Source organism: Lycorma delicatula, chromosome 4 (genome assembly GCF_047948215.1).
Source record: "Lycorma delicatula isolate Av1 chromosome 4, ASM4794821v1, whole genome shotgun sequence".
Classification (NCBI taxonomy): domain Eukaryota; kingdom Metazoa; phylum Arthropoda; class Insecta; order Hemiptera; family Fulgoridae; genus Lycorma; species Lycorma delicatula.
In genome coordinates, this window is record NC_134458.1 from 177,138,126 (window position 1) to 177,159,032 (window position 20,907).

At 28.9% G+C, this 20,907-nt stretch overlaps 1 protein-coding gene across 1 annotated transcript in view; it reads left to right on the forward strand.

Moving 5' to 3' along the window:
* LOC142324096 (uncharacterized) overlaps positions 1 to 20,439 on the forward strand; it is a 32,520-nt gene extending 12,081 nt beyond the window's left edge. Inside the window, exons 2-4 of the mRNA XM_075364743.1 lie at positions 3,223 to 3,381; positions 9,003 to 10,190; positions 11,710 to 20,439. Of these exons, the coding sequence (XP_075220858.1) occupies positions 3,223 to 3,381; positions 9,003 to 10,190; positions 11,710 to 16,134 (5,772 nt within the window). The 3' untranslated portion in view covers positions 16,135 to 20,439. The remainder of the gene's footprint in view (positions 1 to 3,222; positions 3,382 to 9,002; positions 10,191 to 11,709) is intronic.
* Positions 20,440 to 20,907: the final 468 nt, after the last annotated feature.

Genomic DNA, 20,907 nt, shown 5'->3' on the forward strand with positions numbered 1-20,907 from the left:
GTATGCATTGGTTCATAGGTGTTTATAACACGTTTAAATTAAAATTCAGTGTAATATGCAAAAAAATGAAAGTATATTTAGTTCATAATATGAAGAACATGTATTTCATAAAGTTAAAAATATGCATAAAATAAAAATATGAATTTAGTACATTGATAATATTTTAGTGTTTTTTAATGAACAGATTAATAAGATAGAATTATTTTAAAAAATTAAATGATTTCATAAAAATGTAATACAAATTTTTTTTGTAGTTATTACCGTAAAGAAAAAAATTAGGAATTTATGGAAAACCCATATTACCTGTAACCACAGTTAATAATACATCAATACATGTCATATCATCAAAGGGTTAGAATATGTAGTGAAATAGTCAATAGAGCATAAAAATGTATATGTATCAAATTAAATAAGATATTCTTAATAGTGCCAATATATTGCCAATAAAAATCAGCATAATAAAAAAATTGTAAGTAGACTGTATGGTAGATCCAACAAAATTTCCCAGCCAAGCTCTCCAAATTTTTGATGCGTCATAGAAAATGTATGGGATCTGGCCTTTGTTGTAATGGTAGATGTCACCTTTCCTTTCGATCAATTCTCAATCACTTAGTTGTTTAATCTTTCAAGTTGTTAACATTAGAGGTTAGAATCTGTCATTTGACCCAGTGGCAGCAGCTCATAGTGAATACCAATCCCACCATACACATAGCATCATATATTTTGGCGTCAATCCTAGACTTACTATCATTTGTAGAGCTTTACCTTGCTTCAACCATGATATTTCCCATTCATTAGTGTCATACATGATCCATTTCTCATTGCTCATAATGAACGATTTCAAAAACTACTTGATTTTGTTCCGTTTCAACGATTTACTGATGGAGATTTGATCCATTAAATTTTTCATTCTTAAATCACATGGCACCCAAAGATTGAGTTTATTTTGCATCCAGCCTTTTTCAAATAGTCTAAAATTATTTTCCTGTTAAGATTTAGTTCGGTAGTAAACATCACTAACTTGCCAGTCTTGCTTAATTTTTTCCATTTCATCAGCTTCTCTAGTCGCTGAAAATGAGCGAGTGCATCATTGACAAAATTTAAAAACTGAAAATGCTTAAACCAGCTTTGTGCTACACGAACTGATACTAAAACATGTGCATAAATGTAACAATTTAGCACCCTGAGTCACATTCTTCCCTTTTTCTTGTAATAAAATTCTCAACTGTTTCAAATATATTTTCCAAATTATTTTCACTAATTTTACTGACACTTTTTAAAATAACTTTTAAATAAATAAACAAATTATATCAACCTTTTTTAAAAATCTCAGTGATATGTCACCTTTCAAAAGCACCCAAATGTTGCCAGATTTGATTAATATTACCAGAATTATGCAATCCTAAAACCATCTATTCGTAGAATATGAAGAAACCTTTTCCCAACCTGTGTGTGTTTGTAATGATGATGATAATGATAATGTGCATGCTAGATTAAAAGAAATAAAAAAAGTAATAGAGCTACATATATTTATGTATAATAAAAATAATCATATCATTTAAAAGGAACCCCTACTTAATTATAGAACTGTGTTCAAAATGGATAATAAAAAATTACATATAATGTTTTTAAAAATAAATCCAGTTCAAATAATATCTCCAATAAAAAAGACATATGCAAATTAAAATGTAGTGAAAAAGGATTGATTGACTGAAAAGCAAATATATATATATATATTTTTTTTTTTGCCCAGTTTTATAAATAATTTTATTGAATTTTTTTAATGAAATTACTCTTATCAGAATAACGTTTGTTATATAAGTCACTAGCTCCCCGCCGCAGGTTTGCCCGCACTATATGGTTACTTGTTGTGTTTGCCGCAGCAATCAATCTTTTTATTTTATGTTTTATAGTCAAGTAACCGGAGGCAGGTGCAGCCAGTCGTCACACATATAGTAACAATGGCAGTGGCTGTGTTGGTTGAGCCACAGCACCATATACCTCCACACCCCTTAAAACAAAATCAGAATTAAAAAACTAAAAACTGTTTTAAATATTTATCTGAAGAGTATTTACAAGCCCAGATCTACTGAATATCTTAGGATTATAGTCAGGATTGGGAAAATTTACAATCATGGTTCAAAAATTTTTTTACATTTGTTTACCCCATTTCAAGGTCAAATTTCAAAAATCTAGAAAATTGTTTATTGACATGAAGATTACATTCACCAAAAATCTTCTCCACTACTACATTTTTTTTTTAGACTTGAGATACATCCAAAAACCTTCTCGTTATGCCAACAAATGTGGTAAAAATTTATTAATGATAGATTGAGTAGTTTTTTTTTTATCCCGAACAAAATAAAATCCTTCCTCTTTATGTAATAGTATAGATTGTGCTATAAAAATCCACCGTGCACTGTTGATGCAACTGTAAAATTGTAATGTTTAATTTAAAAATGTTCACTTTGTTATCTGAAAAAACTAAGTAGAAGATTCACTACAGTACAGGAAATTCTTTGGCAAAAAATACATTGAAATTGGCCTGTTTGGTAAAGGTTGTGGCTTGAATATACATTGAAAATAAAACATACAGATTGTATTGAGCCACTTTTCTTGTATATTATTTAATATCTGTTAAATAGATCCAAAAACTTAAAATCAATGGCAATTTTGTGAAGTAATTTAAAAATTATTTTAAACTAATAAGTAAACTATTTAAATAGTTATTTTTGGCTAGTGTACATTAAATTAATAAATTGACATGTATTTGTGTGATTTAGTTATCTTTTTATCAGTATAATTAACCGTTTGTATTATAGTATAACTCTTTGTACTACTTATGTTTTCAGGTCATAAGTAATGTCCTAGCAGATTTTTGTCCATTAAAAAAAAATAAAAGTCCATTAGGACTGTTATAACTTGTTCCAATCTCACTTAAAAATTTTTTTTTTTTTTGTTTCAAATAACTTTTGTGGGTAAGCTGAGATATGTTTTATTAATGTATGACCTACTTACTGTTGCACGAAAATACCAAAAAGTAATTCTTTACCTTCAAGATATATGCAGAGATGCATAAGAAAAATTTGGAATAAACCTTGTTCTACGATGTGTTAAAAGAAATCCAGCAATTATTTAATATTATAATAAAATTTTTATTTTATAAGATTTCCTGTTTCATTTTTGTATTTATATTAAAATCTTATTACTTTTGTTGTATAGGTCAACAAAAATGATGATTTACCAAAGAAAATATGTGTCGGTTGTGTCCACCAAGTTGATTCATGGCATAAATTTAAGACAATTTGTGACAATTCACAAAACAAGCTTAGAACATGGTTTAAATCGACACAACCTAATTCCAGAGGAGGTCAACATCAGGTCAGTTAATTTCTGTATGTGTGTAGTATAAAAATGATACACACACACACACATATATATATATATATATAAACACAACATTAAGAGAAATAAAAAATATGTTTGTGTTAATGAATGAATTTAATTAATTAATTAGTATGCCTTTCTTTTTCCTGTTTAGCCTTTGGTAATTACCTTTCAGATAATACTTCAGAGGATGAATGAGGATGATATGTATGAGTATAAATGAAGTGTAGTCTTGTACAGTCTCAGTTCGACCATTCCTGAGATGTGTGGTTAATTGAAACCCAATCACCAAAGAACACCGGTATCCACGATCTAGTATTCAAATCCGTGTAAAAATAACTAACTTTACTAGGACTTGAACGCTGGAACACTCGACTTCCAAATCAGCTGATTTGGAAGACGCGTTCACCACTAGACCAAGCCAGTGGGTGTAATTAGTATGCCTGAATTCACTCATTGAGCACCTCAGTTCCAAATGGGCTAATTATACAATTATCAGATAGGAAACAGTCAACTTCATAAGTGGAGCTGGTTTATCCTTACGCATGTAATGGATCTTATGGCATTTTAGCAAAAATTCACTTAAAACAAAAGTTTTAGAAAAATTATTTCCATTCAGTTTCAATTTTCTTTCTTCACTTACCTTGAGAATTATTCATATTATAAAAAAAGCATGTAAGACATCAATAATTTCTTAAATGAATTTTTTTCAGACTTAATATTAGCAATTTATTGAGACTTAATATATAAAGAAGTTTATAGTAAAAATAACAGTTATTTTTATAATAAATAATATGATGTTTGTATTATGGTAGGATAATTTTTTTTAAAAATGCTTTGATTCATGTAATTAAATTTAATATTTGAAGCAATTACAATTTCATTATTCAAACGTAGAAACTCATAAAGAACATAGAAATTGTAAAATATCACACTACAAAAATTTTTATTGATCCCACATAACAAAAATCATTGTCCATTTTGACCTTTATCATGCACATTTTCTTGCCCTTCATTAAGGTCTTGATCCTTCTCCTAACCATTATCTGATCTACACTCATCATATTTTTATAGCATTTATTTCTAGGCCTAAAAAATCAATTGTAGTTCTGATTTCATAATTGGTGAGCCAATTTGTGATGTAACTGAGTTAAAACATTCACTGAGTAACATTTACCGTTAAATTAAAAAATATTAATGTGATGGCATCTTGCTAATAATAATAAGATGAAGAAATTACTTGAATTAAGTACATAAGTCATAGACTAGATATAGAACAAAAGAGTAGATATATACACACACACACACATATACACAAGGGTGGCCCAAAAAGTAAAGAAACAACAGCTCTAGTTGTAAAAGAACTTTATTCTGAATTTACATTTACATGATTCTTTTCAAAATAGTCTCGATTAGGTGCAACACACGGCTTCCAGTGCTTGATCCACTTTTCAAACATGAAATCTGGGCCACCTTTAAAAAGCACTTTTCATTTTCCTCCACAGCTTTTACAATTTCTAGATTCATTACCACCAAACTAACCATCTAACACAAAAAAAAAAAAAAAAAAAAAAAAAAAAAAAAAATTAACACAATTTAACACCTAACATTGGAACATGGTTTAAATTGACACAACTTAAAATTAAACATATTTTATAAAACATTAAAATCCACCAAGTTGGTTTGTGGCATATATTTTAAGACAATTTGTGACAATTCACAAAAACAAGCTTAAAACATGGTTTAAATCAACTCAACCTAATTCCAGAGGAGTTCAACATCAGGTCAGTTAATTTCTGTATGTATGCAATATAAAAATGATACACACACACACACATATATATATATATATATATATATATATATATATATATATATATATATAATAAATATATTTTTTATATAGAACTGATTAACTTACATATTTTTTATTCTTTTAATGTTGTCATATATATATATTTTAAATTACAAAAGTCAAGAAAAGTTTAGATTTAATCAAAAAAAGTATATCTTGTTAATTGTAATTTTATTGTTTTTTTTTCTTATAAATAACACATGTTTGTTACAAATAAAATGATATTAATGAATTAGAAAAATTAATTAAAGACATTGTTATATAAAATAAATTAAAAATAAACCCATTAATGAATTCACTGGCTATCCTAAAGAAGATATTTTGTTTAAAAGTAAAGAAGGAATAGTAGATGTAATTCTAGCTACATTGTTTTTAATAAATACTGGTAATGATTCATTAGATGAAGACATTGACAAGTAATAATGATGTTTTTAAATCTTTATTTTTTAATACCTTGATTAATTTTGTTATTTAATAAAAATATATATTATTTTTTAATGAATGAAATAATGATGGAGGTACCTCTGAAAACACATTCTTCAGTATAAAAAGTAATATATTATTAAGATGAGACTATCTTCCTTAGATTTTTACAACTTAGGTGGGTTCATTAACTTTGATGATAAAATATGTATGTTAAGTTTTTTCAACATGCATCGTTGGTATATAATATATAAATAATAAAGTTCAGCTTACCAACATTAAAAGTTCAGTCCATTCGAGTGCTTTCAGATTATTATCCATCTTCAGGAATATCCAATTAATTATAAGATGTGTAAAAATTCATGTATATATATATATATATATATATATAAAACAATTGATCGTCATAATAATAAAATAAAAATAAGTCATACGTTAAAGTTAAGTGCGTCTTGCCAATAACGTAGTCTCAATTGTTATGATAATATAAAATAAAAAGTTTGGCCAACCCAATGATCATTAATTGTTATTAACAATTTGTTTAAATAATATGTTATTCTTGAATTTAGTTTTTGTTCATCAGTTCGTTGTTATTTAAATAAATTTAAATTTCTCTAAAGTATTAGTTTTATAAAAACTGTTAGTATATTCTAATAATCAAAGAAATTGTTTGGATTTTAATTATGTTTATATTCCAATATATGTTTAGCAAAATTAGAACAGGCCCTATTTCCTTTATTTATACTGAAATTGATCGATTAGTGATATAAATCTGAGAGGTTATATCCGAAGTAAAGACTATTTCATTGTAAAATCATCTATTCTGAAAACTTTGTAATATTTTTTTTTTCTCTTAAACTACATACCTTATACTACTTCTCTATATAATCACCACATGAATTAAGACATTTATTGTAGCAATACACAAGCTTCTTGTATTCTTCTGCCGCCAGTCCATTTAGCCACTGATTAACAGCATTTTTGTTCATCGTCACCCATGAATTGCTTACCACTCAAAAATACTTTCAATTTCCCAAACAAATGGTAATCAGAAGGAGCAAAGTCTGGACTATATGGTGAGTGATCGTAAATTTCCCATCCAAATGTTCTCAGTAAATCACGTGTCAGACTCGCAACATGTGGACGTGCATTATCATATAGAAGGACGACACTTTCAGTCAGCCACCCACATCGCCAATTTTGTATGGTGTGCTGTAACTTACATAGAGTTTCCCAGTAGGCTTCTGCATTTATAGTTGTTCCACATGGCAAGAAATCAATCAGCAGTATGCCAAACTGATCCCAAAAGACTGGCCATCAGTTTGCGTCCAAATGGCTGTGGCTTTACCTTTGTTGGTCTGGATGGTGATTGAGGATGATACCATTCACTTGACTGCCGTTTTCTCTTTGGCGTGTAATACAAAATCCATATTTCATCCCCAGTAACAATTGAATTAAGGAACTCATCACCCTTTTCTGTGTAGCACATCAAAAATTCCAAAGAAGATCCCATTTGGATTTTTTTGTGACGTTCCATTAAGATATGCAACAACCAGCATGCACAAACCTTTCTGAAGCCTAAATGGTCATGAACAGTGCAACCAATAACATCAGGAAAAGAAGGGCCAGGTTGAAAAACATTGAGTGACAATCTTTTCTGATTTCATCATCGATGTGTTTCAACAAGTCCTTGGTGATTATCAAGGGTCTCCCTGAACGTTTTTCAACATGCACATTAATTCTGTTATTTCTAAACCTTTCACATCATTTTCAGACATTTCTTTCATTCATTACATTATCAATGTACACGGCGACCAACTGCTTATGAATTACAGCTGGCTTAAGATTTTGATGGTTTAAAAACGTATGACTCCACGTATTTCACAGTCGACAGCAGCATTGATTTTCCTATTCATTTTATAATGTAATAACTCACACATATTCAAAGATACTACAACGCGACAACTTGCAAACAATGCAGGGTGTACATTACTAGCATGGCCATGAACATCACGGGTTTGCTAACCTTAAGGAAGAAATTTCCCAACGGTCATTACTTTAAGAGATATCCCTCATATTTTAGATCACAGTTTTTTGCATTTTAAGCTATGTACTCTTTGTTTGTCTAAATTATATTTGTTATTATATTTTATTGCATGGGAAGGATCTTTATTATTTATATATTTTGTTATTGTATATGCTGCATTTATTTAAATGAATTAAATATTTTTTTTAATTTCTTATAATTTATATTATATTCAATTTTAACATATTCTTTTTTTGTTTTATTTTATCTTCTTTATATATTTTATTTTTTAGTTTGGTGTATAATTTGTTTATTAAATTTGCATTGTATCCACTTCTTACAGTAATATGTTTAATGTTATTTATTAGTTCATTATTTAGTTTTATATTATTATGTTTTAAATATTTTATTGCTCTATAAATTAAAGAATTAAAAGTTGCAGTTATTTTATTCCAAGGATGAAAGGAGTTGATGTGTCTTATAGTATCTTGTTTGGTTGGTTTTCTGTATATGTCTATGCCAGTTTTATTATTGATATAATTTTTGTTAATTTTTATATCTAAATAATTAATATTATTGTTATTTTCCTTGCAGTAAATTTAATATTATCATTTAAAGAGTTCATTTCTTCATTATTAAATTGCTGATCGTATATGATTAAAATATATCGTCTATATGTCTTTTGTAGAAAATAATTTGGTGTGCTTTGATTATATCAGGTAGAAAAGTGTTTTCTAAATCATCCATAAAGATGTTAGTCATAATAGCAGAAAGGGGTGATCCCATAGCTAGACCTTTTTCTTGTTGATAACATTTTTATTAAATTTAAAATAAATGTATTTACTACGTAGTTTTAATAAATTATTTTATATATTATAATCATCTATTTTTAATTTGGTTAAAGTATTATCAATTATAAACTGATTTATTTTATATTACTATAACAATTGAGATTACTTTATTGGCAGGATGCATTTTACTTTAACGTATGACTTATTTTAATTTTATTATCATGATGATCAATATATATATATATGTATATATATATATATATATATATATATATATATAGAATTTTACTTAATTGACGATATTTTATTTCAATTTATTTTATTTCTACTATTTTAAATGAATTTTTACATATCTTATTATTAATTGGATATTCCTGAAGATGGATAATAATCTGAAAGCGCTTGAATGAATTAAACTTTTATATGTTGGTAAGCTGAACTGTATTATTTATATATTAAAAATATATATGTATAATTTTTTTTTACTAGATTTTAAAAAGTTTGTTTTTTCCAATTTCAGATGCAGGGAGAAGTGAAACAAGAATATGTCGATATTGATGATAATGAAGTTATCTGCTGTGATGAGGAATTGAATGGTTTCAATAATACTGCTGCTACTTCATCCAATCAAAATGTGATCATAGTTGATGATGATGATGATGAAGATGATGACGACGATGATGATATGATGATCGATGATGACAATGACAACAACGATGATGTTGATATTGACAACAGTGATAACAATGTCATTGGTGGTAGTGATCAGATTAACAATGAGAATGATCATGGTGATGTTAATCAGAGATGTGGTAAAGGATATACTAACGGTATGGTTGTTGACAAAAGTAGTATCACACCAAATGATGGTTCGGAAATCGTCAAAACAGGTAACATTCAATCTGTCAATAAATCTTTGAATGATACCAATTCATCACCAGACATTTTGATAGAATCTGTCAGTTCACATTCACAGTTGAAAACTGCTGGTGATAAGAATTTGAGTCCAATTGATAATTTGATTTCCAGTAAAAATAACAGTGATGATAGTGGTTTCATTTCAGATGAACGTATGCTTGCTGATTTTAGAGATGAGCTTGCTCCAGATGTGGAACTAAGTGTAAATGACGATAGTCATTTACAAACTTCTGATGTACCTAATGATAAAGAAAACCAGATCGAACCAGTGAGAAATGATAACAACATTACTGATATTGATGGTGAAAGTTGTTTTAAATTATTAAAAGATAGAAGCAGTAATATTATCGACAGAATATCAATAGAGATTAATCGTAGATTGAGTTCAGATGATAATATTAATATAGATTATACTCATGACATAATTAATGGTAGGAATGTGTCAGAAAGCGACAAAAATGATAATGATTCAGTCAGTAATAATGACATTGTTGATGATTCTACATCGATTGCAAATGAGGAGGAGGAAGAAGAAGAAGAAGAGGAAGTTGTAATTGAGAAAAGAGAATTAAGACCAAGAACGAATAGGAATTATGCTGAGTCTACGACAACTGTATCAGAAAGTGGTATTGTTATTGTTGAAGGTTTCAGTTTGTCTGATTACAATTCACAGGTTACAAATGATGTTCGCAGTTTACATCGCCACTCCAATCAGTGCAGTTCATCTGATCCTGATCTTGAGCTGCTGGAGACAGTTGACAGCAGCAATCCTAACATGGAGGAAATAAATGTAAGTTCATATATTCAATTTTTTCTTCACTGTGTGTGTATGTATGTGTGTGTGTGTGTGTGTGTGTGTGTGTGTGTGTGTGTGTGTGTGTGCATGTATGCATGCGCGCGCGTTCTGCATTTGTATCCACAGAACTTGAGCTCTTTTCAGACTTAAAGATTTTTACATTCTGGGATACTCCTACTACTTTTTAATTTAATATTAATTTAGGTAAATTATTTATTTATAAATGAGAAAAACATGCAATTATTTTGGTTATTAGTGTTTGAACCCAATAGTTTTTTAACAAACCTTTGAATAATAAGATTTAATTTTGAAGTAAATATTAAGTATTAACCAATATAGTAGCCTAACAATATTTTAATCAAACACAGATATTGAACACAGTACAATTTTATACAACATATTTTATACACTATTGTAGTATTATTTATTGATTATTGATAATGTCCCAATAAAATCCTGTACATGAAGTATGAGCTGCACTCCTCTCCCTTATGATGATCACCTGTTATGTGTACCTTTTGCCAAGTGAAATCATTTTTTTTTGCAAGTTGAAAAAAAAACGGAGCCAAGGTATTGGCAGTGAACAAAATAATTCTGTGTAGCTATACTTCAAGTGATCCATTGAAAGATTAGAATCTCTGTTGTTCTGATGTGAGAGAATTGTTATCAAAATACTCCAGTAGTGTGCAGTACAGCATTTTTCCATCATTTTGCATAAGCTGATGAACATGTTTATAAGAGATTTATAAGGTGAATCTAATTGGATGAAAACTACCCTCCATTAAAGGCAGAGTAAGAGAAGGAATTAGAATAGCCATTAATGAAAGAAGTAGTTAAAGTGTGCTGTGCTGCTCATACAGTTTGTTTTATAAGTATTTTAAAATAGAATTTAGAGTTCAATATAATGTAGGATTTTCCAACAGAATAGCTACATAATTCTTATCCCTGAAATTTTAGAGTTTTGGTAATTAAACTAAAACAGTTTGGTCACATACAATTTGTTGTTTTATGTTACTGCATGGAACATTTTTTTAAATATTGATTTACCACATAAGGTTGAAGATTGTAAATGGGTATATGAAAATGAAAATTTTGTAGCATAAGAAAATGCTATACCTGAGTAGGATTTGACCTGGGACCTTCTGGATGAGATGCTGTAACACAGACACAGGGATCATTATAAGTTCATAAAACTCAACAGCAATATGCTTTAGCATTTAGGTAGGGTATGAATTATTCAGCAATCTGTCTTCTTGAAAACCTCTGATGATAATTGCCTTTAATAGTTTCATTCTATTGTAGAACAGGTTTAAATTTTCTAAACGTTTTAATAGGTTTACCATCAGCATTATATATTGTTTTAATAAACTGAAAGCAAATTTTTGCTATATTTGTCTTGTTGAATTTTTAAAATTTCTTATGAATTCTAATGAATTGAATCTTGATTGTAAAGTATGATTTTTTTTATCTATAATTTAATTCTAAAAGATTGCTTTTATTTATTCTGTTTTAGATATACAATGTAAAACAGGAGCCAGTCAGTCCTAGTGCTGTTGATCCTTTGGATTTTGGTATTAAAAAAGAAGTTGAAGATTGGACTTTATTAGCACCAGAACCAATTGATATCAAGCCAGATATAATGTTGTTGGAGAAGAGTATTGAAGATGACGATATCAATAAACGAGGTAAAAAACGAAAGTATCCACAATTTAAAAATGGCATACCTTGTGAGCCGTGTAAAGCATCATTCCCAAATTATGTTAAATGGATACGACACACTAAGTCACATAAACACCAGCGCAATGTCGCATTTTATGACATTAATAGACGAACAACGCTGCAAGGATCTGATCCACTGAATGTTCTGTCTTCTCCAATGCAAGCTGATAGTAATATAGTTTCATTAAATTCATCCTTATCTGCTGAAGTTAGGCAAAATCCCTGTCCAATTGGTGGTTGCCAGGCTAGTTTTAAACATAGAAGAAATCTTGTTACACATGTTAGAACTCATCATGGTTATCGATTAAAAGATCTGGAAGCAAGGTCACAAATATCAAAACCAAATCATGTAATCTCTTCTACTGTTGTTTCGGAATCTGTTAATAATGGCAGCCGAGTTAGTAGCAAAAATGTTGATGATGAAGACATCGGTGATAATGATTTAGTTGATGGATCTGGTGGAAGTGGGAAAAAAATGTTATTCAAGTGTTCACATTGTCCAAAAGAATTTGATTTGAGAATATCATTGAAAAGTCACCTGCTTATCAAACACAGAATAGCTTCAATATCAGCAAAATTGAAATGCGATCGTTGTTTTAAATCTTTTCACAGAAAAACTGGTCTTTTAAGTCATATGCGTTCATGTGGCACATATGTTAAATCAAGAAAATGTCCTTATTGTTTGATTGTCTTTCCAACCTATAAAGAAACTGTCCAACATAAGGCTCGTTGCACAAAAAGACTTGCTCCAAACATTCAACAACAGTTACTGAATAATACTATTGGTAATAATTTTAATATGAAACCGAATGAAGAAGGTACGTATTCGTGTGATTTTTGTAATATTACTTTTGAAATACAGTCTGTTTATTATAACCATATGGAGATGTATCATGCAGGTGGAATGGATGATTTGAATTCCCAAAATCAAGTACAATCGGTGCAGAAAGAACAGCAACCGATGGATGAAGAAGGGCAACCAGCAGCATCTGAACAACCAGTAGTCGGCACTTTAAATGAATATAATATTCCGGTTGATCAAGACAGTGATGGTAAATTTGCTTGTCGTTATTGCATCAAAACATTTACTGAGGTTGAAGATTTACAAGACCATATCAGTTATCATGATATTAATAAAATATTTCAATGTAAATTATGTTACGTGACATTAAATTGTAAACGGTACTTTCAGGATCATATGCGTTCTCATTTTATACAACATCGTGGTCAGTATCTTTGTTGGACATGTTTTAAGCCTTTTAACAATAGACGTGATTTAACTGCTCATAAAACTTTGCATATTAAATTGAAAATTTATTCATGTAATGTTTGTAAGCATTCATTCAACAGTATATTATCACTTGAAAGACATAAACGATTGCATGAAAATTCTTCATTACCTCTGAATTCATCAGTTACAAAAACAGAAGAAAATTCAACTGCAAATGAAGAAAAAGAGTTGAAAGATAGTGAAATGAATGACAATTCAACATTAGTATCAAATGATGAGAAAGATATTCCTGAATTCAATTGTAATGTTTGTAAGAAAAGTTTTTCATCAGAAAGTGCATTAGAAAAACATAGTAAACTACATAACCCTGTTAAGCTGGAAGTGATTAAAAAATTTGTTCAAATATGTGATAACTGTAAAGTTGTATTTAAAACAACTTCTGCTTTCCGTGATCATTTACAGTATTGTAGGATTATGAATCATGGAAAAAATAATGATAACTCTTCTAATACGAGTAGATATAGGAAAGTTCAGTGCGATAAATGCTTCACTGTGTTTTCAAATCAGATGTCACTGAATAAACACCGAAATTTAAATCGATGTCCATTGTTCAGAACAGCTTATGATGTACAACATGGAACTTCTAAAGTGTATCATTGTAGGTACTGCAAAAAAAGTTGTCAGAGTATTGTCGGATTATATAGACATTTGAAAAATTGTAAAATGATGCAAATTAAGAAAAGAACAGCTGGAATAGATTCAAAAAATTGTATTAAATGTAATAAACAGTTCTCTTCGTTAGGTGTTTTATTTAATCATGAAAAATTTTGTCACGTTCAGAGAGTAATCGATGAGCCCACTCAAAACACGGATATAAATACTGGGGAAATGACATCAACCTCTAATACAAAACAAAAGTGTTCTAATTGCAGTATTGAATTTCACAGTGAAGAGAGTTTAAGCCGTCATATGAAGTACTGTAAAGTATTTGGTGGCATTCATACAGAAGAAAATGTTGTTACAGGTGAAAGAATGTTTAGTAGTTGCAGTAATTGTAACCGAAAATTTACGACTTCATTGAGCTATAAATTGCATAAGAAGTTTTGTAATGTTGATGGAGATACTTCTAAACCATCAAGTGGTGCAGCAAGATGTAAAGGTTGCAGTAGAGTTTTTGTTACAAGAGATCGATTAAGAGTGCATGAAAAAGTTTGCAAATTGTTTAAACAGTTGCCGATCATGATGCTTTCCAAACCACCACAACAGTTACACAAATGTACATGTGGTAAATTTTTCTCCGATTCTTCTCAATTTGCTACTCATAAAGAAACATGCTTTCAGCAGACCTATGAGGTTTCCAGTGCTACAGGGTCTACTTCATCCATTTCATCTATGAAAAGTGATAAGAGTAAACTATTAACTTGTGAGTATTGTTTTAAGGAGTTTAACAAGTATCAAGCTAAAAATAGTCACATGAGAATCTGTCAAGTGAAGTTAAGAGTGAACCCAAAAAGGAAGAAGTATACATATCACACTGCTCCAACGGCTACAGCAGTTGCTACAGTGCCTGTTCCGGCTCCACCACCTCCTCCATCAATACCCTTTTCTTGTGTGGTGTGTAAAGGTTCTTTTAATACAGAAGAAGAATTGATCGATCATAGCTGTAATGAGTATTCATTGGCAAATGATTTGGAAGTTAACAATATTACTGTTGAACCAGATATTCCACAGGAAATTTTGGATATGCAGCCGAAACCGTATCCAATTACAAATACTCCCACCATAAGTACAAAATCTCCTAAGAAAGTTGCTAAATGTTATCCTTGTAATAAAATATTCTCTGGCTCATCGGCATTAAATAAACACTCACAACTGTTTCACGGGCAAAATCCACCGCTTTCAAATGTGATCATCAATAGAGATGGTACATCACAGTGCCCTAAATGTCCTCGCAGTTTTAGAGATCATAAAAGTTTGACCCATCATATGGGTTGGCATACACGTCAGGGTGGTCTAGAATCTGTGGAGACAACTTCTTCATCAAGCAGTTCATTTCCACCACCTGAAGTCATTATATCAACTGTGGATGATGTACCCCAACAACAACAGCAACATTTTAGTTGCCCAATATGTTTCCGTAAATTTTTAGGAAAAGGGCCGTTACAAAATCATATTAAATCTCATAGTAACATATTAAGTAAGATTGATAACCTTGATATCAATGTCGACTTAACTCCTAACATTAAACGACCAAAAGGTAATAATTACAGATGCAAAATATGTCCTAAAGTTTTTAAAGATAAGATATCATTAATTAATCATCACAATTTGCATAAAACTGTATCACCAGCAAACAGTTTAAGAGCAAAATTACTGAGTCGTGCTGGTAAAACTTATGTCTCATGTAATATATGCCATAAAATTTTATCTTCAAATTCAATACCTAAACATAATAAATTACATAAATTACGACAGGATAAAGTACCGACTAGTTTTCCTCCAATTTCTTCACCTGTTCAGCACCAACAACCACAAAAAGTTAAACAAAATGTAGTAGTGCCACCTCCTACATTACTTCCCTGTGGTTTTTGTTTTAAATTATTTCGTCATCAGAAGTCATTAAATGAGCACATGATAGCGGCGCACAGTTATAGAAACAGTAGTCCAGGAATGGAAAAGCATCCACAATTGCAGACTGAAGACAATAATGATAACCCGACTCAGATTGATGATGATGATGATGATGATGACGATGATGTTTATATAGTTGAAGATGAACAAGAAAAAGAGATGACTGGTTCTTCATCAAGCAATGTTGTCGATCTTGAAGAACAAGGAGAGCATTTATATAAATGTGAGATATGTGACAAGTCATGGAAACATAGGAGTGTTTACCTAAGGCATGTTAATGCGCCGTCTCATAAAGAAATGACAAAAAGACTTTCTGATATATTGACACGTGTTAATCATGACATTAATGATAGTTAGGTTTAGGTTAATGTTATATTACTACATGTCAACTTTATGATTATTATTATAGCTACATAATTATTATTATTATTATTATTATTATTATTATTACTATTATTATTGCTATAGTTAATAATGTGTAAAGTTTATACATACATGTACTCAGTTTTATAAATGCTAATTAACACACATACATTCATACGTATATATAGACATTCTTATCATACAATGAAGGTATGTTTATTTATAATTATGTATTACTCATTCTGTTTATTCCAGTAAAACTCTATTTGCATGGATCTAACTAAACTGAGATCAGTAGATTAATTAATTATCTACATAATACGTTACAATGGTTTTTTGTTTTAAGAATTCAGTCAAAATTTATAATTGATATTTTTGATTTCATGTTACAAAAGCAAATTTAAAGTTATCTCTTTGTATGTAAAGAAGTAAATATGTAGTACAACTAATCCTTAATTACCTCTGATGATGGGTCACAGAAAAATCTGAATATAGAAAAAAATTGCAATTTATCCAGAAATCAGTTTTAGCAATAAGTAATTAATTTTGTTATTTGAATGTAAAAAAAACTTGTTTGATTATTGTAAAAATTTATTAAATTGAAAAATTGAGTTTATAACAAATTAAGTCTCTGTATTATTCTTGAAAATTTAACTTTATTTGAAAAAATCTTATGGAAGTTACAGCAACAAAATATTATCCATAAAACTTTTTTTTAAGTGTTTTTTGAATTGTATACTACACTTTCTTTCATGATAATTAAATTTCATTATCCATTACAAGTTAATGGATTATGTAAAAAGTTAGTCTTTAGATATATTTAAGAACATCAGTTCTTATATATTATGTTAATATTTAAAAAAAAAAGTTTTACTGGCCAATCTCAGTATGGTGTAGTTACTTAAAAAAAAAGATTACTATTTTGCTCTTAGTAAAGGTAAAGGTTTTTTTTTACACTAAACCATGCATTTTAACAAAACTATTTTTGTACATTGTATGCACATGTTTGGTATGCAGTGTTAGTGTTTTTGGTAACCATTTTTATTTAATAGGATTGGAAAAATGATTTTAAAGTAAAAAATGCCCTTTAAGCAGATGACAAACTTGATCACTATTATAAAAAAGATAGTTACTTTTTCTTTCGTTTTTTTGTCAAAGGAGGGGAAAACCTTTTATAGACACCATGTGGTTTTGTACTACATAGTAGTGTGGGACCCTCCCTTGCAAATCTACCCACTACAACATGGGATGTCAAGCCCATCTTATGGAATTATCACAGCACCCCATGTATATTGTGTTCAACTGCACCTCCATTCCTGGCCCCATGTCTCAAACTTATCGGGATTGTCAGGGTTTTTTTTAACCTCAAACCTTGTGGCCGGGGATCTGCCCCAAGAGCGACTTTGAGATAATTATTACCCCTGGACATCTTCCACCAACTTGGTTCACATTATCTTAACTACATTATTCAGTCTGTAGCATAGCCCCAGTGATGTTCTCTGGGGTAAGCGCACCAAATTCTCTCCTGCGTATCTAACCAGCTTATTTGCTGTTGAATACTGTATAGTGACTGTATTCTTCTCTAAAACACATTAGTGATTGCTAACATTTTTAACAGTAGTCGTTTCCTTCTCAGCCCTATTTCTCTATCCTACTGTTATTAAAATTATGAAACTGCATATGTATATAATAATAGGCTTCTAAAAATACATGGTTCTGTAAAAAATAATTCCTACCTTTACTGACACCTAATATAGAAATTCTTTCAAATTGGTCACCATATTGAAACCAACCATGGGAAAAATTTTGTAAAGATACTTTGTTATATATAATATACTAGTTTTTATATAATCTACCAGTAATGTTACGGTACATTAAAATTGCAGTATTATGAAAAGTGAAGGACTTTTTGACATATAATTTATATAGGTTTTCTTCAAATTAATTTAAACTCAAGAATAACAGAAAAGACAAGGTGTTATAAAACTTGTTAGAGTAGCTTATAAAATAATTCTTAGACAACCTCTTTCTTGCTTGTTAAACATTATTTTATAGAATGTACTTTTATGATATGCTATACTTTTCCCAGTTCCTCTATTTTCTGTGTTCCACAGGGTAAATTAATTGAGTAAGTTTCTTTTATCACCTATAGTTTGTAAGAAATCATACACCTCTGTAATATAATTACATAAAATTGTTAATATGATACTTTACACACTCAAAAATGATTAAAAATTAAATCATACTCATTTACACATAATATGGATTCCTTTTTTTATCAGTTTTTTCTAATTGATAAAAAATTACTGGTTATCATAATCAGTTTCAAACAATGTTTAACTGTTAATCAAATTTTGATAAAATGTTTTTTTTTAATATTAGTTGACTGTAAGATACAGATACAACTACAGAGTTGTGGGCATCTTTTTTAAGTGTAGAAAAATAATATCTGCTTTTTATCAAATGTTCAAAATGATTGTAATAGTAAAACATTTCGGAATAACATATGTTAATGATTCTGTTGTTATATTCTGTCTTACGTTTTGGCAGGCATTATATTCTAGCTACGGTAGGTAATTTAGAGTTTACTTTAAATTAATCCTATTGTATTATATTCATCAATAATATCAGGAAATATTTTGTATATTTCAGAAATAGTGATTTAACTTTTCAGTATAGACAAATTTATGTCATTTATTAAGAAGGAAAAATTGTTTTCCTTTAATTTGTTAAAAACATAAAATGACATTTATGTTTCTAACTAATTTACTATTTTTGCAACTACATCATCTGGTTCCTAAATTGTCTGCAAACTAAATGGTAAACAAAAGAAAACACTTAATTACCAGGAAGATTTATTATTTTTTTTTAAATATTTAATTGCAGTAATGCTTAGATTAAGGGCTTGCAATAAATAAATGTTAGATCATTACAAAATTTTAAATACTGCCAAATCTAAAATGCAATGTGGAAGTGATTATCCAATTAAAAAGAAAACATAGTTATAACATTTTCGAGTTTATCAAACATTAATATGACTGAATGTGATATGCACGATATAAACATTTTAACTATTGCAATTTAATAAAAGTTTCAGTTTCTTGTGTCACATTATGAATCTACTTTTTTTTATGTACCTATATTCACTGTGCAACTGTGTTTATGGTATATTAAAATGACACATTCCAAAAGATACATTGTACATAGGGTGTCACCCTGGAGGCCATTAAAATTACAATATAAGTACATAAATTAACACATACTGTTTACTATATGATTAAATATTATAAAGCAGACACAAGCACACTATAATAATGTTTCAATGTATTTAAGATTGACCAGTTAACCTTTGTATTATTGGTTGTTTTTAAGTCTGCATGTTTTGATGAACTGAATATATTATTGGTTGTTAACAGTAGTTAGTAGTTCCTGATTACATTTGTCCTTATAAATATTGTAAATTCAAACTGGAGTTCATCAAATTGACCTTTGTCACACACTTGCAAAAGTTAAAGATTTCTCTTAAAGCATTATAATTGTAATTATTTAAAATCATGTGGCAGATGTAATTTGACTTTTATCTAATGTATTTGAATTCTAAAAATATTCAGTATTATCTTTATGTGTAAACTCTGGAATTTTTGTATTAATAGAGATGTACTTTGGTGTAATCTTTTTTTTTAGTGAGATATGATATGTTCTGAAAACTTTGTCAGTATTACTTTGAGTATGTTGGTTTGAATTTTTGGAATAACATTTAGTTGATTTGTTGGTTGTTTTATGTCTCAGGAATTTTTTCCTGTCTGGGATTAATTTTCTTATTTTGTCGGAGAAGATTCTCAGTCATTTTGTGATAAACTTGATCAGTCTGTTGATGAGAATATCTTTGAAAACAAATATATCATTTTAAAATACACAACAACAATAACCAAATTAGTGTTGTAAAAAAGTTATGTATACACATAACTATTTTGTTTTGCTAATGTAGTGATTCAGGTTGTCTTATTAGACTGATCCAGTATTTTCATGTGTGCATATAAATTTTATGAAAAGTCTGCCTTTCAATGCTATTTGGTTGTATTAATCTGGGTACAGTTATAAAATGAACAGATTAAAGATAATTGTACATTGCTGTAACAATTAAGTAAAGAGATTTTTTCAGGTTTTCTGGAAGATAGATTTCCTGAAATTTTTTAATGTTTTCTTTCTACTGGTGTACATTTTTCACTTCATAACTTTTCCAATAAGAAAAGTATCTTTTTGCTATAAATAATTTTGGAAAACAATTTCATCATTAAAAAAAATAATTACTTGCCATTACTTAATTATTTCTTTTTCAGAAGTTGTGTTATTAATAAAATAATCTAAAATATAAACTTACCAATTTTTTTTAGTACAAATAAAAAAATTAATTGTTAACTTTGTGTATTAAAATTACTATATACATCTATAGATAATAAACACCTATGCAGGTGCTTGTTTTGTATGCATAAAATAAGTAACCTTCTGACAAGAAGAAAAACTCAAATATAGGTTTCTATTGGTTTGATGTACTGTATTATTTACTTAAAAATATTTTATTAATTTTTAATCTGTATGGTATTTATTTTATTTTATTTAATACTTCAAATTATTTTAAATGTTGACTTAAATAAACTCTTTTTCTTACCAACTTTTATTATTTCCGTCTGAAATTTGAATACAGAATGGGGAAATCTCTGTTTAATATTTATTACTATAAGAAAAAAAATCTTTACATAATGGTAA